At 42.6% G+C, this 15,342-nt stretch overlaps 2 protein-coding genes across 2 annotated transcripts; both read right to left on the bottom strand.

The window, feature by feature from the left end:
- Positions 1–480: 480 nt before the first annotated feature.
- Positions 481–1,434, bottom strand: LOC125171293 (olfactory receptor 8S1-like). Its single transcript, XM_047868609.1, has one exon. The coding sequence runs from the start codon at positions 1,432–1,434 to the stop codon at positions 481–483; it is 954 nt and encodes a 317-aa protein (XP_047724565.1).
- An 11,540-nt stretch (positions 1,435–12,974) lies between these two features.
- Positions 12,975–13,922, bottom strand: LOC125170697 (olfactory receptor 8S1-like). Its single transcript, XM_047867372.1, has one exon. It carries the CDS (start codon positions 13,920–13,922, stop codon positions 12,975–12,977), a length of 948 nt encoding a protein of 315 aa, XP_047723328.1.
- Positions 13,923–15,342: the final 1,420 nt, after the last annotated feature.

Here is a 15,342-nt window from a genome sequence, read left to right as displayed (position 1 = left end):
ACAGAGTTCTTGGTATCACCCAAGTCACTGACCTGTCGCTTGTGCTGTCCAGAATTTTAGCAAGGGCTTGCCAACCGAAGCCCAAATATCACCACAGACACCAAGTCTGTAACTGTTCTTTCCCCGCGGTTCAATGTTTTGGTGAAATCTCATGGTTTTCAGTGACTTTCTGCACATTTAATTCTAAAAAGTAACCCAATACACACACATTTTTAAACTCAGTGTCAATGAAACAATAGAGAAATAAATTACGATTAAAGAAACTTTTAATCAAGGTGACTATATATTCCACTGATCTGCCTTTGAGCCGGATTCAATCTGAACCACCTTCTCCTACCCTGACCTCACCCTCAAGGCATCTTTGTGTCTCTTTCTTAAGCTTTTATGTGATACCTTTTAGCATCTAAAACAGTGGGCCATCGGAAGGTTTTAGTGTCAACCCACCAGATATCCTGAAGCCTGTAGTTCCTTCCTAATTCATCATCTCTTTGTAGCCTGATACTTATGCCATTGCAAATATTTCTCCAGCATTCTTCTCAGAGCCGCCTTTACTTCTTTGTTTTTCAGGCTATAGATGAGGGGATTCACTAGGGGAGTGACTGTGCCATACTGTATGGAGAAGATGAGCTCCAGCGGCGAGCCTGAAGTTGGCAGGAGATAACGAAGGAAAGCTGATCCATAGAAGAAGCTCACTGTGGTGAGGTGGGAGGAGCAGGTGGAGAAAGCCTTGCTTCTGCCTGTGGTGGAGCTGATGCTCAGGACGGTGGTTGCAATACGGGCATAAGAGAAGAAGATCAGGAAGAATGTACCAAAGCCATGCAAGAGTGTGGAAGCAATCAGGACCGTGACATTGCTGAAGACATCAGAGCAGGACAAAGGAAAGAGAGAGGGTAGCTCACAGCTGTAGTGGGAGATGGTATGGGCTTCACAGAAGTTCAAGTTCATAGCCAGGGGGATGTTGATAACTGCATCCAGGAAACCCAGGCTCCATGAAGCCCATACCAGCCTTACACACAGCTGGCTGCTCATCATCTGGCCATAGAGCAGAGGGTGGCAGATGGCAGCATAGCGGTCATAGGCCATGGCAGACAGCAGGAAAATTTCTGTTCCTCCAATGGCAAACACAAAGAAAGCTTGAATCAGGCAGCCCTCTTTTGAGATGACTTTCCTTTCAGACAGGAGGTTCTCCAGAAGCTTGGGCACAGTGACTGAAGAAAAGCAAAGATCCAGGAAGGAGAGATGACTCAGGAAATAATACATGGGTGTGTGGAGCTGGGAATCAGCTCTGATCACCAGCAGCATCGTCAGGTTCCCCATCACGGTCAGGAGGTAAATCCCCAGGAAGAGCGCAAAGAGCGGCGCCTGGACTTCGGGGTCAGCCGACAGCCCAAGGAGGATGAACTCCGTGATGGCGCTGTGGTTTCTCAAGGCCATCTAAAGAGCGTGTTTCCTAGAAGTAAATACAGGCATGGACTTGAAACTTCTCTTGATGACACCCAATTACAGAGGTAGGGACCCACTTTTATGTGTATACTCCTTCCTAATTATTTAGATTCCACGTATGCCCTTATTGACTATCTGGAATCCCTCCTTTCCCTTCTAGGGTTCGGTTCAAACTCACTGTGATATTTCCACATAGCTGTTATTCTGCTTTATTTGTTTATTTAAATGTTTCCTTAATGTTTATTTATTTTGAGAGACAGAGAATGAGTGGGGGGAGGGGCAGAGAGAGAGGGAGACACAGAATCCGAAGCAGGCTCGAAGCAGGCTCTGAGCTGTCAGCACAGAGCCCTAGTCGGGGTTCCAACTCATGAACCGTGAGATCATGACCTGAGCCGAAGTTGGATGCTCAACCGACTGAGCCACCCAGGCGTCCAGGTGCCCCACTGTTATTCTACTCTAAAGACAGGTGAGGATAGGGCACCTGGGTGGCTCAGCGGGTTGAGCGTCTGACTTCGGCTCAGGTCACGATCTCACGGTTTGTGAGTTGAACCCCACGTTGGGCTCTGTGCTGACAGCTCAGAGCCTGGAGCCTGTTTCAAATTCTGTGTCTTCCTCTCTTTCTGCCCCTCCCCTGCTCACACTTTGTTTATCTCTCCCTCAAAAATAAATAAACATTAAAAAAATTTAAAAAGATGGCTGGGGGAATTTGCAAATTTGTTCAGACCTAGTTGATGACTAATTCATTCCGCCTCCTTCAACTGAGCACTGCTTTGTCAGCAGTATTCTGTGTGTGTTTCATGCATTGTAGCAGAGTTGCTAGGGGGATATTTCAACATTTGCCTCCTCTCCTCTATTCTCCAATCTGTTCTTGCCTCATTTCAAAAACCCTCCTAGGATTCATAATTGCTTAGTAGCATCATTTTGTTTTTCTTCAGCTTTTTACTGTTGATGATACACATTAACATATATTGTTAATTTGACCCTCTGGAACAAGATTAAAAAATGATTGTGTGTGTGTGTGAATTTTGGATGTGGGACAAAAGAATAAGGGAAGTTATTGCTGACTCCTTTTTTGCAAACTGAAAAATGAGTATCATAAATTATGTAACTTGTCCAAGGCCATGACTTGTATACCTAGCCTTTCTGTCCTACAGTGACTTTCCTTTAAAGCCTGCCTTCAAATTCTCCATCATACACGGCATTTAGACATTAAAATTGGTCTTAACTGTTTTGGTCTCAATGCTGTGGACAGACAGGTGTACTTGTTCCTGAGCACCCACAGGAATAACTTTCTCTCAACTTTTACTCGAACATCTGCTCTACTGGAAATGCCTTTTAGGTAATTAATTGAATCTTATTAATTGAATTGAATTGAATTGAATTCAATTCAATTAATTGAATTGAAAAGGTAATTAATTGAAATCTTATTTATTGTTTTACTCCCATCTTAATTTTGACCTGTTATTGAGATCCTTTGTGATCATTTGCTTCTTTGAACTCCCACAGTACATAATGATAATAAAAAATAGCTATAAGTAGATATCTATTTATATATATCTATTTATATATATATTTATTATTTATTTATATATATATTTATATATATATATTTTAATCGAGGGCCTAATATGTCCTTGGCACTCTTAAAATTGTGACATTTTCTCATTTAATTTCACAATTAAATGAGAATTCATTTCACAATTCTGGATAGGTCATTCTATACTAATTTTTCAAATCTAGAATCAGGAGTATGTGAGTGTTTTGCCTTCCCCGAGTGAATGAGTGGCTACATCACGACTTCACCCGGGTCTTCATTCTTCTCATCTGGCACCTCTGCCTCCCTGTTTCTTGCCAATTTCTTAAGGACGCTAGCTCTCATCTGGTGGCAGCCTTGGAAGTGCTCCTTAAAGCACTTCTTAAAGAAAGGTCTACCTTAAAGAACCTAACATTCAGCTGTGAAGGATACAGTTAACTGACAGCACCCAGTTGCAGGACCTTTGAGATTAACCACAGCTTTAGCAGAGGCCAAACTGTTTGCAGGGAGGCAGTGAATGAGCATGCCTTCTCTACGAGGAGGTCGTTGCTCTGACCTCCCACTGGCTTGGATGAATATTTGTCAGATCCGTACTGCAGTCTGAAGCTCTCCTAGACAATTCTGTTGGTCTTCCCTCTTTCCCGTCGCCGGTGTCACATCTGAATCACAGTCTGAAGGCTTTTCTGACCCAATCCTGATTCCTCCTCTTTATCTTTCCCAGGCCCTGCCCCATAAAACTTCGTGTAATCCTCACCATCTGCTTCAGGTGAGCAGGATCTCACCTGATACGCTTCCACTCTGTGCTAAGTCATTAACTCACCATAAACAACTCTATTCATTTTATGACATTGCTGAATCACCATCTTATTTTGGCAGTTAGTGGTTCGAATATTTATGTCATTTTATTTCTTTTTCTCCTCCCGCCACCAAACAATGACACTATATAGTTCTTTGATGAGGGTAATTATGCTCTACATTACTTGGTATCTCTCTATCATAGTACTTGGCCCAATGAGAAGCACATACGGTGGATCTTTTAGCAGTTGTTGTTGGATGAAAAAAGAAAGCCATGAAGTGAATTGGACAGACTCATTAGCTAATCTTCTTTAGAAAAATTTTCAGACCCGTAAGCTTGATAAGGATCCAGCAATAAGAAGACAACAGAGGGGGAAGCAAAGAAATGGTACGTGTGTATATGTGTGTTTGCAGTGGGTGTATAGATTGTCTCAGTTTTGAGCAACTATTGGTGTACCTAACATATTCCATGCCTGCTATCCCATTTCAGACTCTATAAGAAAGGCTAACATGACATTACCTGCTCATTCATTCATTTTCCTGAGCATTAATTTATTTAGTTTATCCATTCATTCTTTAATACATCTTTTCCATTAACTTAGCCTTCTAAGTTCTATACATTTATTCATTGATCTTTCTTCCATCTGTCCATCCAAAGCTCCATTCATTCACTCATGAATTTCCTGCTGTATGTCAGGTAATGCTGGACTTAGAGAAAGCCACATTGCAGATACTTATGTTGAACTGCTATATACATGCACATTTCTCTGCTAGATTTTAAGTCAGTCTTATCAAGTATCCAGGGATGACTTATCTTTCTAGACTAGTTCCTTATGCTTCATTTGAAACTTGATATAGCACTCCTTGGTGCTATATTAAACACCCCTTGGTTGGTATCTTCACGCGTTCTTCTGACCAGTCCCTTGACCTCTTAGTCTGCCTTTTATTCTCTAGCTTTGTTCTGACACCAGAGTCTGATGTTGGTATTGCCTAGAGGACTCATAACAAAAAGTTAAATCCTGAAAAACTAGCCGAGTTTTCAGTCTTTGTCATTTTCTTTACTTGGACAAAAAAGTAGAGATGTCTTTTCTCCACTATTAATATTAAACATTCATAAAGATCCCAAGACTCTGAGTCTCACTTAGAAGCTAGATCTAGATGACAGCTCAGTCTGTCCCGTAGGTGAATCTGTAGTTTTAGGATGGCCCAATTTAACTCTGATTCAGCAAACAATGAGAGCAACTTTCAGGACAAAGAGTCCATTTTAAAGAGCCTCTCTCATCTCTGAGTTTGTCGAGTTCTTTCCAATGAATATTTTCTCTATCTTCATTTTTTTAAGTGTATTTATTTATTTTGAGAGAGGGAGAGAGAAGAGAGAGAGAGAGAGAGAGAGAGAGAGAGAGAGAATGAACAGGGAAGGGCAGAGAGAGAGAGAGGGAGAGAGAGAATCCCAAGAAGGCTCCACCCTGTCAGCACAGAGCCTGACACAGGGCTCCAACTCTCGAACTGTGAGATCATGACCTGAGCTGAAACCAAGAGTCAGATGCTTAACTGACTGAGCCACCCAGGCACCTCTGTGTATGGTGATTCTATTTGTTTATGAAACAGCCCTGACACATACCTTTCTTATAGATGAGGAGCTAAGACACAGAAAAAGTTGAGTAACTTTCTCAAGATCATAGAGATAGTAAGAGTCAGTTGGAATTTGGGCTCAGGAACTTTGCATATGACATTGTCATATCCTGTCTAAGGGGATGGGTATCTTGGGTCACTCCTTGGCGAAGGAGCCACATAGCATAATACAAAGTACCTAAAGTCTTGTTAGACTCACATATATTTAATTTTTAAAATGTTAGTTGGTTGAACAAATGCTGGGATTGGTGGATTATTGAGAATGAGAAGAGAGAGAGGTCCAGTGTTTCTTTTATTCACCGAATGTGGGGATGTTCTCCATGGCCAAATGCAGATGGGATGGGGTAGGAATTTGGTTACTGAGTGGCAAATGGTATAAAGATCTTTGGATGTCTAGACTCACACCAGGGCTGCGGAGGAGGGATGAATGTAGGAGAGAACTGAAAAGGAACTTTTTGAATCCAGATATTTTCCCTCAAACCTGGTCAGACTCCTGACCCATTCTCTGTGTGCTTCACATCATAAATATTTACTGGGGTCAAGGGGAGTTAGTAAACGAAAAAAAAAAAATGAACTTTTTATAGTAGATGTGGTTTGGCATCCTAGAAGAAGAGGGTTTTCTCAGGGTGACCATTATCTGTTGTCTACTCTGATCTACTCTGGTGTGTACTCGCTACTAGCCCCATCCACCTTGACCTTGATGCTTCCACCTGCTGGTCCCAGGTTTCACTGAACTGCTAGAGCCCAGGCCAGGGCAGACTCTGAAGCCAGGTTGCGAGACATGCCAGACCCCCATGTTCAGCATAACTCACTGAGGGTAGAGAGTTCTTCTCAGGTAGCTGGATGGGACAAAGGCCCCAGTGTATGGAAAAAGTGATTTCTGGGTCAGGAAGCTCAGTCTTCAGCAAATAGAAAGCTAATGAGAAGAGAAGAAGGCTGGATTAGGAGAGGGAAGATAGGGACCAGGAAGGAGAGAAGGGCAATCAGAGCGGACATTACCGAGTTCCAGGCTTTTTGTGATTCAGACTTCCTGTCGCTTTGGTCTTTTCATGATGAGATCTCATCTGGACTGGGACGATCTCTATGCCTATGGGAACAAATGTTTCTGTAGCCTAGTTACAGGAAAGGCGATCAGTCCTTTTTTTTTTTTTTCCTGTTTGGAAGTCACAGCGAGAGCAGAAAACTGATTATACCAGAGCTACTCTTAAAGGTAGAACCTTCAAGACCAGCATTTTCTGAGTTCTGTCTTGCTCCTGCTTTTCTCTCCTACTCGATAGGTGGTAAGACTATCAAATCCTCAACAAAAACTGAAGAGCTTCCCTCCAGTGGTCATAGGCCACACCACACGGGCATCTTTTTATTTAATTTCCTCTCTGATTTTAAATACTGTCATAGGAGAATCCGGGAGGTGAGTGATTCTCACATAAAACCCTTGAGAAGGGTATATATAGATGAGGCAGTCAGTAATTGGTGAACTGAGCCTGGCAGCCTAGGAGATGAAGGAGCCAATGTCCTTTATTCCCCGAAGTCATAGCTTGAAGCCCAATTTGAAACTCATTAACTAGACAAGTTGAAATTTGTAAAAACTTCAGATGATTCGATTTGGTATGGTCTTTTGGAACTTCTTATTTTAAATTTTTTTTTCAACGTTTATTTATTTTTGGGACAGAGAGAGACAGAGCATGAACGGGGGAGGGTCAGAGAGAGAGGGAGACACAGAATCGGAAGTAGGCTCCAGGCTCTGAGCCATCAGCCCAGAGCCTGACGCGGGGCTCGAACTCACGGACCGCAAGATCGTGACCTGGCTGAAGTCGGACGCTTAACCGACTGCGCCACCCAGGCGCCCCGAGGTCTTTTGGAACTTCTGTGTTGAAGTTATGGTCTAGAATGAAATCATTGTCCCCAAATGTAGCACCTTGGATTATTGAATCTTTCATGCTGAAAGAATTTGAGAAATGGCAGGTGCAGGAAGGACTTTCTGATCTTCCCCTGACACAGATCATAAAACTCTCACGTAAGAGGTGCCCTCCCTATACCTGGAGGAAAGGCGCGTCCTTATTTCTAAAGTGAAGGGACACAGAGAGGAATCTGAACAGGCCTTGCTAACTACCCATCCCCATTCTCCTCACTTGCACTTACCATACTTAGCTCACCTTTGTCTTATCACATCTTTCCATGACTTTCCAGTCTTTTGCATAAAAACAGGTTTGTACGTTTTGATCATGTTCCCATTGTGAGGTGTTAGCTAATCTATGGGGGTAATCAAATTGCAGTATATATCTAAAACAAACAGGGGTGCCTGGGTGGCTCAGTTGGTTAAGTGAGTGTCCGATTCTCGATATTAGTTCACTAGGTTGTGATCTTGTGGTTGTGAGATCAAGCCCCGTGTTGGGCTCAGCGCTGAGTGTGGAGCCTGCTCTCTCTCCTTCTCTCTGCCCCTCCCATGGTCACTCTCTCGCTCAAAATAAAGAGACATTTAAAAACAAACAAATTGCAGTATATAAGTATATTATTATATCAATATGTTATATACTTTAAACTTATACAATGTTATATTTCAATTATATCTCAGTAAACCTGGGAAAATATCCCACTTGAGTTTAACTGTTTCTTCTGGTCTTCATTTTCTTATGAAGATTCCCATGTCACGCAAAACTTAAATTTGTATGGGTTGTGATGAGCACCAGGCGTTGTAAGTGCTGAATCACTAAATTGTACACTGAAACTAATATTACACTGTATGTTAACTCACTGGAGTTTAAATAAAAACTTGAAAAAGAAGAGACAATGTGTATGCTTCCCTTTTGTTTGTCTTTCGTTCCAGGAGTCCCAGTCATGAACTTAAAAGGGTGGAAGAAAAAGATTTTTTTCCTCCCTACAGGTATAAATATTTCAACTGACTTTAGAAACCTTGGATTCATACAGTGTTTAAGGAATTAATAAGGTTTTTTTCTTTTAATCTTAAGAAATGCTAATCTTGAGAATTCGGGAAGAGGGAAACAGAAAATAATGAACACAGTTACGATACGATCCCTTTGTTTTAATCACTACATTCTCCCCTACTTATAAGAAAAATTTTCAAACAGCCAAATTAAGATATAAAATGAAGCAGTATATTATTAATATTGTCTTGTTTTTTTAGCATGCTAGATAAGATTCTTTTAAAAGGCTAGCGTTTTTAGAACAAACAATGTTGTCATTTAAATCTATCATTCGTTACAATTGTAACAGCACTCCAGCTAATGTTAAGGGTTAGTTTAAGGGTCAGGGCACCGGGGTGGCTCAATTGGTTGAACGTCTGACTGTTAACTTCAGTTCAGGTTATGACCTCAGGGTTGTGGGATTGAGCCCTGTGTCGGGTTCTGTGAGGAGCATGGAGGCTGCTCTCTCTCTCTCTCTCTCAAAAAAAAAAAAATAAATAAATAAATAAATAAAATAAAAATAAGAGTTAATTTAAGGGTTAGCAAATTAACACACCCCTCGCTTGCTCACTTGATCAGTGACAAAACTAATTTACTTTCTTTGAGATTTGCAGACCACTGGCCTTGGGGAATGAAAGACCAGAATTTTCCCAGGTCACAGAGGCCAGAAAGTCTGTTTGAAATCTCACAGGCTTTCTGATTAGCCCAGTAGCAATCTTTTAGCAAAATGTTTTTTTTTTTTTAAGGTCACACAAATGACTTTACCAACCTCCCTTTGCGCATCTGTAGACCTTGCCCTCCTTTGCAGAAAGAACAGAGTACTCTTGCACAACCACCCCTGGGTACCAAGGAACCAGACCTTTTTGCACAATCCTCCCCCGGGCACAAGGAACTAGATAGAACTTCTTGCACAACCTCCAAGCACCGAGATAGCTCTGTAGCTGGCATCATCCAGTCTGCAGGTAATAAAGAAATGTCACAGACCAGAGCACTCCCTGAACTGAGTAAACCCCTTTAAAGATCTCTGGGCCAGGCAGAAACCCTGGCCTTCGGACAAGAGTTCGCCTTCCCCAAAGGTGGCCAGCCTCCCGAATAAAGCTCGTATTCCCTTTCAGTCAAAACTTGTCTCTTGAGTATTAATTGGCCTTTCAAGGGACGGGCAGCCAAACATGGGTTTCGGTCACACAATTACTATTTGGTACAGTTATAATATTAAATGTATATTTAGTGCTCATTAAATGTGTGTGTGTGTGTGTGTGTGTGTGTTACAAAGAAAATCACAGGCCCCAAATGGCATCACTTAGCTTAAGGCCCCAAGTCAGTAAACCAAGACTTAATAATCTTCCTGCAGTTTCAACCCCTCAGAAATGTAACCTTTAACCAGTCAATGTGGGAATTTCCTGGTCAGCACTAGGAAATTTACTGAAAGACATCCTAGCTTTCCCCTTAGGAGGGCAACCTTGCCTAAAACAATGGATTCTTTGCTAATAATTTCCTTTTTTCCACTCCCTCTCTACTTTTAAAAACCTTCCCTTTGGAGCTCCCCTCTACTTGGCTGATAGGATGCTGCCTGATTCATAAATCAATTAATAAAGCCAATTAGATCTTTAAAAAAAATTTTTTTTAAAAAACATTTATTTATTTTTGAGAGATAGAGACAGAGCATGAGCAGGGGAGGGGCAGAGAGAAAGGGAGACACAGAATCCAAAGCAGGCTCCAGGCTCCAAGCTGTCAGCACAGAGCCTGATGCGGGGCTCAAACTCAAAACTGTGAGATTATGACCCCAGCCGAAGTCGGACGCTTAACCAACTGAGCCACCCAGGTGCCCCAAAAGCCAATTAGATCTTTAAAATTTACTTGGTTTTTGCAGACATCAAATATACATTACACATATACATATCAAAGCACATTAAAGTACTGAATAAAACCAAATCTGATGTCCTTGGGGAGTGTGGCATGGTAAGTTAGAAAAAATGCTTTTGCATATGCAGATTGTTTTCAGAAGGAGGTTATAAAACGCTTTCATGGGGTGCCTGGGTAGCTCAGTCCGTTAGGTTAAGCGTCTGACTTTGGCTCAGGTCATGATCTCACGGTATGTGGGTTTGAGCCCCGCCTTGGGCTCTTTGCTGACAGCTTAGAGCCTGGAACCTGCTTTGGATTCTGTGTCTTCCTCTCTCTCTGCCCCTCCCCTGCTCATGCTCTGTCTCTCAAAAATAAATAAACATTATCGGGGCGCCTGGGTGGCGCAGTCGGTTAAGCGTCCGACTTCAGCCAGGTCACGATCTCACGGTCCGTGAGTTCGAGCCCCACGTCAGGCTCTGGGCTGATGGCTCGGAGCCTGGAGCCTGTTTCCGATTCTGTGTCTCCCTCTCTCTCTGACCCTCCCCCGTTCATGCTCTGTCTCTCTTTGTCCCAAAAATAAATAAAAACGTTAAAAAAAAATTAAAAAAAAATAAATAAACATTAAAATAAAACCCATTTTCTTTGCACTGTTTGCACCAGGTAGTGAGCTCTTCCATGCAAGTGTGTACTCTTTTCAAAATTTTGTTAACATATTAACTCTTACTATGCTTTTGTGCGCTGCAAGCCAAGAGGTAGTCATGAATACCTACAGTTCCTTAGTGGTTCTATGTTACCTCTCTGCCGAGGTTGTTATAAAATATTGTTATTTTGGACACTAATGCAGTTAAGACTATTTCTAGTACTCAAGCAAGAAGCAAAACAGAACAGACTGAAAATGAAACAAAATGTTGAAATGGGCTGAAACATGTTTGCCTTATATGAAAACCTAACGTTTGATAATTATAGATTGGGATAAAACGTTTTACATAAAGAATTGATAATTGGCTAAAATGGCTTAGACAAATATCCTTTAGGTAGAAAGCCTGCGGAGTTCTGCAAGGGCAGTCTGAGGGCACCAGGACATAAAGAAGTGGGAGATGTGCAGAGAGAGAGGGACCACAGACAGGGCTTTTGGTCCTCCCAAATGGAAAGAGGTCATCATAAGCCTTGGGTAGGAACTTATGTCTGTATTTTAGTTTGTTTCATTCATTCATTCATTCATTCATTCAGAGAGAGGGAGAGTGCATGAGCGAGTGGGGTAGTGGCAGAGAGAGAGAGGGAGAGAGAATCCCAGGCTGACAATGTGGAGCCTGACCTGGGGCTTGATCCCAGGTACTGTGAGATCATGACCTGAGCCGAAACCAAGAATTGGATGCTTAACCAACAGAGCCACCCAGGCGCCCCTAGTTTCATTTTAAAGTCCTGGGCCAAAGCCTTTCTTCATTATCAGTCCCAGGCATCGACGCAGTGAATTCCCTATATCCATACATATTCTGGGACAAGGAGATGTTCTACATTTGACAGCTTCTCAATGATCTCCTCTCCAGGCTGACTCTTTCCCCATCTCTGTGAAGCACTATTTGCTCTGCCCACTTCTCTCCCTTCTCTCACCCCTCCCTTTCCGTCCACTTCATTCTAGCTTTGATCCCTTTTATGAGCTATTCTTGTGGTAGGAGTGTTATGTTTATATGTTTACTTGGTGTGAAAGGCAGAATTCTAAAGATGGCCCTTCAAGATTCCCAGTCTCTTGTTATTCAAACCCAGATCTAGAGACTGCTGTGAAGGGATTTCGTAGATGTAATTAAAGTCCCAGATCAGTTGACCTTAAAATACGAGATTATACAGGTGAGCCTAATCTAATCACAGGAGCCTTTTAGAAGCAGAGTTTTCTCCAGATGGAAGCGGGAGGGGAAATGAGCGATTTGGAGCGTGAGAGGTAGGCGATACGCTGTTTTGAAAATGGAGAGGGCCCTGTGAGAAGTGAAGGGGCCTTGATAAGGAGGGAATGACCCCCTGTCAGCAGCCAGCAAGGAAATGGGGACCTCAGACCTACAGTTTCAAGGAGCTGAATTCTGCCAACAACCAGAATGAGCTTAGAAGCAGATTCTTCTCCAGAGCCTGTGGATAAGAGCCCAACCCAGCCAGCAGCTTGATTTCTGTGAGACCTGTGAGACCCTAAACAGAGAACCCAGTCGAGTCTGCCCAAATTTCTGACCTAGAGAACCGGAAGGTAATAAACGGACGTTATTTTAATTTGCTAAAGTTTTGCTAATTTATTATGACAATAATAGAAAGCAATAGAGAACTAGTATACCTGGTAAATTGTGACTTGCCTCTGTTGGCTACATTTTTCTTTCCGCCTATTTCGAGACATTTTACCACCACCCATTCATTATCCTTTCCTCCACCCCCCCAAAGCTCAAATCTTTGTTTTCCCTTTCTCAGAGATCCAGGATCTTTTATGCTTATAAAACCTTTCCCCCGGCACATTAATTCAAATTACACATTCAGGATGCAAAATATTTCAGGGTCCATCCCAATTTGAATGATTTTCAAAAATGTGAATCATGACTTGACATGTCATTAACTAAAACTGTGAAGCTGAGGTTTTCTGATTTACGTGCTCTGTGTCTGAATAGGATTGATTCTGAGCCATGGCAAGCAAAATAGCTTCCAGCACTTTCCTTGGTGATTTTTCAAAAGAGAGCATCAGCAATGCATATGGCAACATGTGACAAAATAGGAAATCAGGAACTTAATGTCAGTCATGAGATTTCTTGCTGCGGTTCTGTTCTGTTTTCTTCATGTTATATCTCTTCTGTGCTGAGACATTGTAAATATTTTATCGTCATTCTCCTCAGAGCTGCTTTCACCTCCTTGTTCTTCCAGCTGTAGATGAGCGGATTCACCAGGGGCGTGATTACACTGTACTGTATGGAGAGGATCAGCTCCAGAGGTGAACCCGAGGTTGGCATGAGATAGCGAACAATGGCTGAGCCATAGAACAGGCTCACAGCAGTGAGGTGGGAGGAGCAGGTGGAGAAGGCCTTGCTTCTGCCTGAGGTGGAGCTGATGCTCAGGATGGTGGAGGCAATGCGAACATAAGAGAAAAAGATCAGGAGGCAGGTCCCAATGGCATGCAGGAGCGCAGAGCAGAGTAGTATCGCAGAGTTGGTGGAGACATCAGAGCAGGAGAGAGGGAAGAGGGAAGGCAGCTCACAGGAGTAGTGGTGGATGGTTTGAACATCACAGAAGTCCATATTCAAAGCCAGGAGGATGTTCATGAGTGCATCCAGAAAGGCCACAACCCAAGAACCCCACACCAGCCTCTCACATAGCTGTTTACTCATCACCTGGCCATAGAGCAGAGGGTGGCAGATGGCGGCATAGCGGTCATAGGCCATCACTGAGAGCAGGCAAGCCTCAATCCCTGTAGTGGCAAACACAAAGAATACCTGAGCCAGGCAGCCCTCTACTGAGATGGCTTTTCTCTGAGACAGGAGGTTCTCCAGCAGCTTGGGCACAGTGACGGAAGAATAGAAGAGGTCTTGGAAGGAGAGGTGGCTGAGGAAGAAGTACATGGGTGTATGGAGGTTAGAGTCTGTATGGATCACGAGTATGATCAGCAGGTTTCCCAGCAGAGTCAGAAGGTAAATCATCAGGAACAGAACAAAGAGCAGAGCCTGGACATGGGGGTCAGCAGACAGCCCGAGGAGAATGAACTCTGTGATGCGGCTGTGATTCCCTGAGGCCATTTATGGTCACTGTTCTTTAGAGAAAATTTAGGAAGACCATTAAATTTCTTCTTTCCATAACAGTTTGCAGAAGGTATTATTCTTTGTTATTCATTCCCTGTATCTTTCCCTATATATCCCTCCTGCCTGGTCTGATCTTCATGTTCATAGCCCTCATATCTGCCTTCGATGGTTCCATGGAGTCCTTCTCCTCCCTGGCTCTCTGCGGTGCTGTCTCTGAGCTCTGGATCAGCCCCACTGGACTTTTTCCTAATAAGGCTAATGTGTGGGGGTATGGTCGACTATGTAGGCCTACCAGAGAACTGTCCCATGACTAAGTTACACAATCCCGAAGCTAGGTGAATTCCAGCAGATGTCTTGGAGAGGCTGATGCAGACCTCTGCTCACACCTATTACCTGGTTTTTACTCCCTTCTTCAAAACCCACCGACGGTTCCTTAACTGATTAATGATAGCAAAGTTGTGTTTGCGTAGCTGTTGATCTTGTACAAATGACCTCCGCACATGTTTTCCACTGTGTGTGTGTTTGTACAGGAGATGGTGAGGGAAGAGACTGAACTCATTTCACAGGTGAGAACATTTAAGCCCAGTGATCCTAGAACTTGTCTAGATCCCCACACTGATCAGTTCTTTGAACAGCAAGGAATTGAATCTGCCACATACGATCGTAAAACAAGAGCTGATCTACTATATGACCTGCTTAGAGAAAAAGCCAAACTCCCTAGTTTGGATTTCAAAGTGTTAATCACCCAAGGTTCTCTAGATGCCCTGCTGCTGAGGCCAGTAGGCATGTCTTGTTCCCCATCACTCTTGTTCTCTCTGATTTGATTTCGGTTGACCTATTTTGTGTTTCTACTAATTGATTTACACCTTATTTATCTTGAAATTCCCACCTTATTTACCACCTGATCCATGAGTTCTTCTTTGACCACTTCCTTCTTTGTTCTCACATAAATCTCTGGGAAAATCATCATGAACCATATTTTTCAGGTGATGAAAATAAAGCTAAATAAGCTAATGTGAGATTCTAATTAATCTCTTTCTAGTCTGGAATCGTAAAACCTTGTCTGCTTCCCTTTTCTGGGTAACAATTCATCAACACATTGTACGTTCTGCCATTATTTATATTACTAGCTTGCTTTATCACCTAGTTTTGAGTGTATTGTTTCCTATGTCTACAATGAGAGTGCAGTTTCAAAGGAGGGCAGGAATTATTTTCTAACTCACCTCCCCATCAATATTTAATGGACCTTAAATGAACCATTGTTAAGTAAGTAAATACAAAAATAAATAAAATTGAACAGATGATGTAGTAAAAACTCTTGGAGATTATCTCTAGGTCCAGAAGGTCAACTTCAGGTCAAGGGCAAAGCATTAAGGGGGCCTGGAATTAGAAGAGAAAGAGAAGAGGTGGAATATTT

Source organism: Prionailurus viverrinus, chromosome B4 (assembly GCF_022837055.1).
Source record: "Prionailurus viverrinus isolate Anna chromosome B4, UM_Priviv_1.0, whole genome shotgun sequence".
In the NCBI taxonomy this organism is placed as follows: Eukaryota; Metazoa; Chordata; class Mammalia; order Carnivora; family Felidae; genus Prionailurus; species Prionailurus viverrinus.
Note: the sequence above shows the minus strand (reverse complement) of the source record. Positions and strands in the feature narration are given on the sequence as shown.